Below are 10,400 nucleotides of genomic sequence, written 5' to 3' on the forward strand. Positions count from 1 at the left end.
CAACATATTTGAAGCATGCTCTGTAATGTTACGAGTTGAAATTTAACAAAACACTTTTAGTTCTGCTATATTGTGTATATTTTCGTAAAATATTTGCGGTGATATAGCTGATACCCTTTTATCGGTTGAATTATTACGGCTAGATGTACAGAATCATACAGCAGTGGTAAGTTATGACTTCAGTGTGCGTCAAAAAAGTATTCTGCACGTTCTGCGCAGACCTAATAAAATGTTACCATACTTTGACATTTGATTGTATGAACATGAAAACATATATTCTTGTAAAAACATCAACATCGTTGAACCAATAGAATATACTTTAAGACTTCCCACGAGACAAATCTCATGTTTACGATCATGTCTGAAACACAAATCCTGTCAAATGTGGTTTAGAAAAATGGCTCAAAGATGTTGCTGATGTTTTTACAACACATTTAAATCAACAATCTGTTACAAATGCATTGAATGAATAAAGAAGTATAGTGCTAAGGGAATTTTGCATTTGCAACAACTAAATAACATATTGTGATCCACTTCGTTCGAGTGTGTGTATAGTGTTTATAGTTAAACATAAAATATTGTGGAAAAGTGAAGTTTCAGCTGTGCGTTTCGTTGCATTAAGTATATAGGAAAGCTTAGATACAGAGCTCAATTTATACTTCCAATCGCTTGCAACAAAAGTAGATTGATTTTTGACCATAGAGAAAATTTGTTATTTCTTGTGTCGAGAAATACAACCAAGATCATTGGACAGAAGGCAAGGTTTCGCTCTTCGCCAAAATTGAGTGTATATTGGCTGTATCTATTTCCCAATTCGCACGCGTTAAGCTTCTCGTCTTGCCCAAAACAGATTTTGATCAACTTTGATGTGCGGATTCCCAGTGCGAATTTCTCCTTTTACAATGTTTTATATCGAATTGTTCTAGAAACACCCAATACCACTAAGGCAAAACATGTGAAATTGTTATAAGCTTTAACCATCAGAGAAACAGAGAAGAGTGTGTGTCACTTTGGCCTACAAACCTAGTTTGATTTATTATTGTCTTTTAGGATGAGCAAAAAGATTAAAATACACATGACAATTTAACCCCGAAGTGCCATTTGAGCTTATTTTGTTTATAAACAGATTTTGATAAACTTATTTTCTTCACCTTTTGGTCTTTTTACAGAGCACGACAATATATTTCATTATTAACTGTGGTTAATCAATATATTTCAATATTAACTGTGGTAAATCCCTACTTTACCAAATGCATAGGATTGCTCCAAATGCTTTAATATTTCATACACTTCTAGTGCCCGTTTCTATTCATCGTTATGTATTCTTCTCCCGTGCATTATTTTCGCGAACTACCCTTCACAGCCCAAATTATATAAACCTGCACGCTAAACAATGCATTATCTAAAACCTGCACGCTAAACAATAGATTCTAGATAATACGTGCACGCTCAAATACTAGAAATACTACTTTCACATAACCATATAGTAGAGTTAGGTGACGCTTTCGACACAGAGGTCACATAACTATAATTGTCTGTTCGATATATATACCATCAAAAAGGTACGAATATACATTCTGTGGTGTTAAAATGGTATAGTTACAAACGGTGTTCTATAATAGGGTACAATTACCGAATAGGGTGCAACTCGTTAGACTTGAGTCCAGTCCTCGTTTACGGAGTTTAGGGTTAGGGTTTAGGGTTGGGGTAGGGCAGTCTTAGTTGCACCCTATTCGGCAATCGCTCGTGCAAAGGGCAGATCATTGTCATAAATTATGATTAATGACCTCAAATAAATCAAACATCAAATGAGAATAATCGAGCTTCTATTAATTAAAAAGGGCCAAAAACAGGTGGATCATAATTATACAAGATGACACCATTGCAAAATATTCAGCATTTTACAAATGAAATACATGTAGGCCTATATCTAAAATAACTTAGCCTGGCCCGGTAAACCCACACTAGCGAATAATTGCATGATCATTCTTTATAATACCATAGGCCTTCAAACACATGTGTTTGAAGGCCTATGATAATACTGAACAAATTGTTAAATCCCAATGTCGTATAAGTAGATTTTAAAGTTCAAATTATAGAGCTATAAAGTCCAGTTGATATTCACCGTAGTACTAGTCGGACATCTAAATCGATCGTTTCCAACTGGTTCAATGCTCTCTGTGTTCGAAACCACGATATTAAATGATCACAACATAAAGTCAATTGGTTACAAACCATGCGTGAATAAGTTAAAGTATGACGTATGGCGCAATCGATACCATTGATAGCTAACTTATACGGGATTGATTTTCTTTACCAGTTAAATGCTACGTAGCTGGTCAATGTCCTGACGGTGTTTTTAAAATGTAAGATATTTTCCTAATATTAAAACTAATATAATGAATGCAGCAATTAATATTGCCTATTGTTTTAATAGGCCTACACTCAAAGTGTATGACGGATAATGTACTCGTGCAAATACATTCGTCAAGATAATTGCACTTGCCATGGAGTTATTGCATTTAGCTCTTGAGCCTATCGGCTCTTGAGCTAAATGCAATAACTCCACGGCGCGTGCGATTATCTTGACGAATGCATTGCACTCAGTTCATTATCCTTATCATAAATCAATTTTTGTGCAAATAAAATATTTCGCAACCATATTTGGATAATAATATACGCAAACGTTGACTTTCATTAGCTACATGTATAGATATGGATCTCTCGGGCCGTCGGCTTTGAATATTGTCCCCCTCCGAAGGAAGGAGCTTTCGCATGGTTCATTTACCCAAATAATGAACCATGTGGAGAGCGATATATATTCTTTGAATATGATGATACCAATCACATCGAAACAATTCGGCTAGTTACCCACAAGGAGGCAATGTGGTAATATATGGGATGTTGTATCGCCGAATCATCCGCGCATATCACATGGAGCACTGTACTCCAGAGGGGCAGAATAACCGCATTCAATGTTTATTACCTTGTGGTACTACGTAAATTAGATGCAGCCAAAGCTGGAATATCCTCCATGCGGTATTCTTTACGGAGTAAACAACATTATAATCAGATGCTGTACTATAAAAGACAGAACCACCATCATGCCATATGTTTATGTCCACCAATATAAACAATATGAAAATTAAAACACTGATTTCATTAGTACCTTTCATAATATATCCAAAATTTCACAGCATCAAGATCTATACTTTAAAATATCATCCGACCTTGCTCTTTTCTTTTTTGTAAAGTATTTACTTTGCTAGTCAGAGGAACAGTTAGTATATTCGTTAAAACATATGTAACTTAAAAGCTTCCAACATCTAGAATATAATAAGTATCTCAATCAATCAATCAATCAATCAATTTTATTTTATCCATTCATCAAGCAACAAGCAACAATATTCATCAAGCTACAATAAACAATGAATTATACAATTATGAAAATTATAAATATAAATATATACACAGTGTAAAAAAAAAAGGTAAATATCAATGAAAAACTTACATGGGCAAGATGATGGATGAGGACACTGCTAAACGCAGAGCGTGAGGTGCAGTGCCCTCGACCTAAAGTTACAACTGGAAACAAAGAACTACAAATAATAATAAATTATACAAGGTAAAAATTCAGAGTGGTACAAACTTCATGCACTCAGCATAATAATGTACAAAATAGTGAAAAGCAAAAAGTTAAAGCCAAAATGCTGCTCAATGGAAATGTAGAAATAGTGGGCCTATAATAGGCCCTATACTGAATAATACCAAAAAATGAGGGTGCCGACAACAAAATTTGCTTACATGATAGCAAAATACGATAGAGTCCCAAATGAATAGTAGTAAATTGTGAAACATGATGGGAAATTACGAATCACTTGGCATATATTTTCCAAGAAGATATTTTTTCATGTGCTGCTTGAAAACAGCAACCGAGGGTGCATTTTTCAGAGTTGATGGTAAATTATTCCAAAGTAATGCACCTTGGATTCTAATGGTGTTATATGCAAGGCACGTGTTGGTTTGATCAATATGGATATCGCCTGCATGACGAGTGTTGTAATTATGCACATCACTGTTAACAATAAAGTAATTATGATCAAGTAGGTCGTTGGGGAGGAGACCATGATAAAACTGATACATAAAAATCACAAGTTGGAGAATGTACAAATCATGTATTTTTAATGTTTTCAGAGATGAAAAAAGTGGGTCAGAATGTGCTAACCAGAGCGAGTTAGTGCAGGTTCTGACAAGCTTCTTTTGCAACAGGAGAACAGAGTCACGGTGTGAATTGTTCTTATCAGCCCAGATAATTGCACAATAGTTTAGGTAAGGATAAACCAAAGAGTTATACAGGGTTGGTAATGACTCAATTGGGAGAAATTGCCTAACTTTTCTGATGATGCCATTATATTTAGAGATGATGTTACAAACGTGAGTGGTGTGGGACTTCCAACTTAAATTATCATCAATTAGGATCCCCAAGAATTTAGTAGTGTTTACTTGACCTAATTGTTTGTTATCAATATTAACTTTGATCTCAATGTTAGGATTTGGATTATATTTATTTTTAAATATCATGTAATTAGTTTTACTTACATTTAGTGACAGCTTGTTTAATTTAAACCAATTGGAAATTATTTCAAGATCTTTATTTAGTAAAGTTTCAAGGCTAATAGGATCTTTATTGGTACAAATTATATTAGTATCGTCTGCAAAAAGTATAAATTTAAGTGTAGAAGAGCAGTTGGGCAGATCATTTAGTATCTAATAGATGAGCTCGCCGAATAATAAGTATACTAGCTCATAATTGTATCTGTAGGACAAGTATAACAAGCAAATATGGCACCTCAAGACACTTGAATTACCGAAATACTCCTTCAACCACAACTCTTCGAGGAGAGTATATATCACCGTTTTCATGCCGCAATATGTGCACAAGATGATTCGATTTAGATAGACATTCATGAAGATTTTCACTTCATGAATATACCTTGTTGAATGCATTGATAGAGAAGAAGTGTATTCATGGTGAAGATAAACCACGATAAGTGCCCTTAGATTCCGTTGGATTGAGTAATATTATCAGAAACCAATACACTAGATTTGAGCAAACACCCTGCCGTTAGATTCATTCAATGTTCTTTGGGTGTTTTGATTTCTGAATCTATACCATGGATGTGTTTAAAAATTGGGAGATAATAGATGCGCAGACATGTGCCTTTTTAATTCAACATATTTGAAGTATGCTCTGTAATGTTACGAGTTAAAATTTGACAAAACACTTAAAGTTCTGCTATATTGTGTATATTTTCGTAAAATATTTGCGGTGCAATAGCTGATATGCTTTTAGCGGTTGAATTATTATTGCTAGAATTACAGAATCACAGCATTGACAAGTTCTGACTTCAGTGTGCATTAAAAAAGTATTCTGCATGTTCCATAAGCCTAGCGCGCAGACCTGATAAAATGTTACCATACATTGACATTTGATTGTATGAACATGAAAACATATATTCTTGTAAAAACATCAACATTGTTGAACCAATAGAATATACTTTAAGACTTCGCACGAGACAAATCTCATGTTTAAGATCATGTCTGAAACACAAATCCTGTCATATGTAGTTTAGAAAAATGGCTCAAAGATGGTGCTAATGTTTTTACAACACATTTAAATCAGCAATCTTTTACAAATGTATTGAATGAATAAAGTAGTACAGTGCTAAGGGAATTTTGCATTCGCAACAACTATATATTGTGATCCACTTCGTTCGAGTGTGTGTATAGTGTTCAAGTTAAGCATAAAATATTGTGGAAAAGTGAAGTTTCAGCTATGCGTTTCGTTGCATTAAGTATAAAGGAAAGCTTAGATGCAGAGCTCAATTTATACTTCAATCGATTGCAACAAAAGTAGATTGATTTTTGACCATAGAGGAGAAGAGTTATTTCTTGTGTCGAGAAAAACAACCAAGATCATTGGACAGAAAGCAAGGTTTCGCTCTTCGCCAAAATTTAGTGTGTATTGGCTGTATCTATTTCCCAATTCGCACGCGTTAAGCTTCTCGTCTTGCCCAAAACAGATTTTGATCAACTTTGACGTGCGGATTCCCAGTGCGAATTTCTCCTTTTACAATGTTTTATATCGAATTGTTCTAGAAACACTCAATACAACTAAGGCAAAACATGTGAAATTGTTATAGCTTTAACCATCAGAGAAACAGAGAAGAGTGTACCGTATGTCACTTTGGCCTACTAACCTAGTTTGATTTATTATTGTCTTTTAGGATGCGCAAAAAGATTAAAATACACGTGACAATTTAACCCGAAGTGCCATTTGAGCTTATTTTGTTTATAAACAGATTTTGATAAACTTATTTTCTTCACGTTTTTGTCTTTTTACAGGTAACGACAATATATTTCAGCAGGGTCTCGACACACTTGGAATTAAGCTAGTCGCTATCATTGGAGCTGCTATCGGTCTTGTTTTCCTCATAACCATTATTTTATGTATAGCCTGCTGTTGCTGTTGCGGTAAAAGCAACGACAGCAATCAAAAAGCAGTACAGGGCGCCTCCAACGCCTAGACCTGGATCTTATCCATCGCATGCATCTAATTATTCATCATATTCGTCGTCTGCTTCAACAACGGCAGGGAGACCGCCATATCCAATGCATTATCCACCGGCATATCCACCAATTCAAAATGGCGGCTACGCGGTAGCTTATAATCAGACGAATGGAAGGATGGAATTCCCTCATAAGGTGTAAACAAACAATTGCAAGAAAACACCACTTTACTAAGTACCTTGGGTATTTTGAATATAAAAACTGTGTCGTCATTGTTTATGTGTAAAAATTTAAGGATTGCCAAAATCCCGAGTTTTTATGGCGATGATGTGTGATCGTCATACATCTTGTTTTTGTGCTATTTTTGGACAATATTGTGCGTAAATATCCAGGGTATCAAAAACTGTGCCACGACGGTCTGCTGAATGTAAAATAATATATTACAAGCTTTTGTGAATATATTGCGTGACACAATGTGTTGTAACCCTGGTGTAAATGTTCCTATTTTGAAGCACACCTCAGTGGGGTTTCATAGAAAGTTGTCGGTCGGTCCGGGTCGACAGTGGACCAATCCTAGATCGGTAACCAAATGGTCACTAACTTTGTGATGTTACTGTCACTCCGATCCGGTTATTGGTGCGTCGAAGTAATATCATCCCTTCACTTCTTCACTTGATCATCATAAGTATAAACATTTCCTAGCCAAATATGGCTATTTGATATAATGATGTGACGTCGAAGTAAGTTTTGGCGGTGTCATGATCCACATTTTTGAGGCAATGGATGGGACAAACACCAAAAAGGCTGCGGTTTGGAACAAAATAGAGTGCACAGGATTATTTGCCATGTTTGTGTAAATCAAGTTCTTTTTATATAAAGATGGTGCCAGTATAGCTCCAGTGCTTGTAAAAAAAGCTGGATTTTTTACTCCTGTAGCGACTGTAATTTGGTATTCATAAAAGTACTATAGATTTACTATTTGCAATGTCAGTGAAACTACCGTTTACCCGTATAATATCGTGTCATTCACAACGGGACGCACTTGTGGAAGAATATTATGTAGTATTTTTAAGTTCTTCATTAGCTAGGAAAGTTTTGTTTAGGCCGTAGGTGTGGTAGATACTGGAGAGTTTTATACAATTTCTGTGGAATAAAGAAACCGGAAAGTGAACAATGGCTTTCTGCAAAGAAAAAAGGGAAATATAAAATGAAACACCTATTCATTTTGGTTTCCAAATTGTGTCGGTTATCAGGACTTAATCCAAATTCATGTTCGTATATTTTTGAAATATATTTATAAGGTTTTACAGAGAAATCAAGTACTTGCCTAAACTTCAACAAGCTATACATTCACACTTGTAATGATGGTGTGTATTTATTATATTTATAATAGAATATAGGTCCGTGAAACGTGAAGAATTAAAAACAGTAAATGATAAAAAAATACTGTGTACCTGCCAATCACTATAAAAACGGTGATGATTCTAAATAGAACAACACTTGTGTGTTGACATTTAAAAAAATATATGACAATCAAAGAAATTCAGAAGTTGTTAATTAGTGACACCAATTTGTTTTTAATTTATTTTGAAATGTATTTATTCATTGGAAGAAAAAACGGGTCCATAAATTGCTTAATAGGTTGCCAGTATTACACACAAAATTCCCAATGATAGACGCAGAGTTTTTTGTATTTTGTATTACATTAGACATGAAACTGAGATAAAAATTTGTATAACATCCATCAGTTGTATGGATGAAGTTATCATCAAAAAGTAGATAATACTTCAGTGCGAGTTTAAGGCTGTTATGGTGTACAAATATTTATACCGTAAACTTGAAACGGTAAGCAGCAGACCTAGTCCACATACGTGTATAAACATTAACAGAGAGATTGCGATTTCCAAACGTACGTATCGACCGTATGGAATCCTATTCAAAACCACTCTCCTGTGACGGGATTTTGAATAGATTCCACGTACGTTCGATGCTACGTTTGGAAATCGCAATCTCTCAAATATGGGGCAGTTTTCGTAACGTTTGACAGTTTGTTAAGACATAGAGCATATTGCTTGGCACATGAAAACAATCACGTTTTAGATAACCTACCTCGCCAAGCTAATGTAATCTTATAATCCTTGCCTCAAACACACGATATTATCCTTGCATACAAGCTCAATGTTTAAACAACTTTTTGTACATATGCTTCTTAATCTGATAATGTTTTCTATACACACAAAGTTGTAAGAAACTACTAGTAATTCGACTTTGTGTTTGGTGATTAAACATATTTCTTAACACTTTCTTGTTATCATTTTGGAAACATGAAGATGATATCGTCACTGGGCGGGAAAAACCTCATTATGTACTTTTTGCCTTTGAACATGGATGAAGCAACCATTCAATATAAAGTCTACACCTACAAGGCTTTATCCATTTGCAAGGGCCAAAAGTAAATATGAGGTGTTTCCTATGTGTACTTTTGGCCCTTGAACATGGATGAAGCAACCTCTTCAATATAAAGTCTACACCTACAAGGCTTTATCCATGTTCAAGGGCCAAAAGTACATATGAGGTTTTTCCCGCCCAGTGACGATATTAAGTCTGTAGAATAAAGATGGGTAGTGTTTATAGCAATGCAACATACATGTCTAGAAATTTGAAACGTATGTTTAGCTTCTAAACGTGTTTATAAAGTGTTAGGAAGAATGTGTTAAGAAATGTGTTTTATTGCAGCTGGACACATTTTGAATGTACATTGAGGAATGTACTATGGTACCGTAAACTTTCGCCTAATGGCGCTATGGGCTCCCTTGACATTACTGGAATTTTAGACACAAACTAAAAATGCCCATACCCTTAATTCTTGTTGGGATTTTTAGAGGAGGTAATAATATTCGTACATGAAATTTACCCCAAGGCAAAGGAGCCCAGGTGTGCCAATAGGCGAACGTTTACGGTATATCGGATGCATCATGGATAGCTCAGAATCGTCATCAGAAGAGAGTGGATGCATTCTTTTAAATAGTGATGATCTGTGCTGACGTCCGGTCTGATGAGGTTGGTATAATATAACTTTTTTAAACATACGGAGTCTTTTTTACTCGAATTTACGTCCAATTGTTATGTGGTTAGCAAGCGTATTAAAATGTATAAACGGGACAAAAGTGTACGCAATTTCAAGAAGCTCTTTTGGTAGATTATGTAAGCTTCGAATCTGCAAGCACTTTTCAATCGATGTATGTGAAAACTAAAAAGTACTAAAAGGTTTCTTAAATATTTTAAGAAAATAACTTGGTCGTAGATAACAGTGTGTGGTACATGGGACTTTTTATACATTTGTGAAGTATTACTTAATTTTCAACTGATACTTTTTCAGGGTGTGGATTGGACCCCAAGCCCTGTCTCATTATAATTTGTTGATATTTTCTGGACTTATTATTTAGGGAACAATAATAAAGTCATAAACATGCATTTGGGTATAATCAGTGGCGTAGATTTCTTTTCGCCATTGGGGGGGGATGGGGTTAGAAAAATTTCTTGAAGTCAGCACCTTTTGGCGACAAAATAAGGTTATGGTACAAATGCACGCGAAGTGCGCGAAAAATTTTGCAATATTAAAGCTAAACTGGTGAAATATTGTACAAAAGTTGAATAAATTCGCGCCGAGCGCGAAAAATTTAGCACTTTTTAGGTTGAAATGGCCAAATATGGGGTTATTTTGATTGGAAACCCATATACAGGCGTCAACATTGGGGGGGGGGGGGGTGATTGTATGGATCATCCCCTGGCAAAATATTGGGGGATACATCCCCCATCCCCCAGGATCT

General features: G+C 35.2%; 1 protein-coding gene across 1 annotated transcript in view; it reads left to right on the forward strand.

The window, feature by feature from the left end:
* Nucleotides 1-9,852, forward strand: part of LOC140135672 (uncharacterized) — a 47,453-nt gene extending 37,601 nt beyond the window's left edge. Inside the window, 2 exon segments of the mRNA XM_072157256.1 lie at nt 6,406-6,551; nt 6,553-9,852. Of these exon segments, the coding sequence (XP_072013357.1) occupies nt 6,406-6,551; nt 6,553-6,771 (365 nt within the window). The 3' untranslated portion in view covers nt 6,772-9,852.
* Nucleotides 9,853-10,400: the final 548 nt, after the last annotated feature.

The sequence above is a fragment of the Amphiura filiformis genome, chromosome 16 (assembly GCF_039555335.1).
Source record: "Amphiura filiformis chromosome 16, Afil_fr2py, whole genome shotgun sequence".
Taxonomy (NCBI): domain Eukaryota; kingdom Metazoa; phylum Echinodermata; class Ophiuroidea; order Amphilepidida; family Amphiuridae; genus Amphiura; species Amphiura filiformis.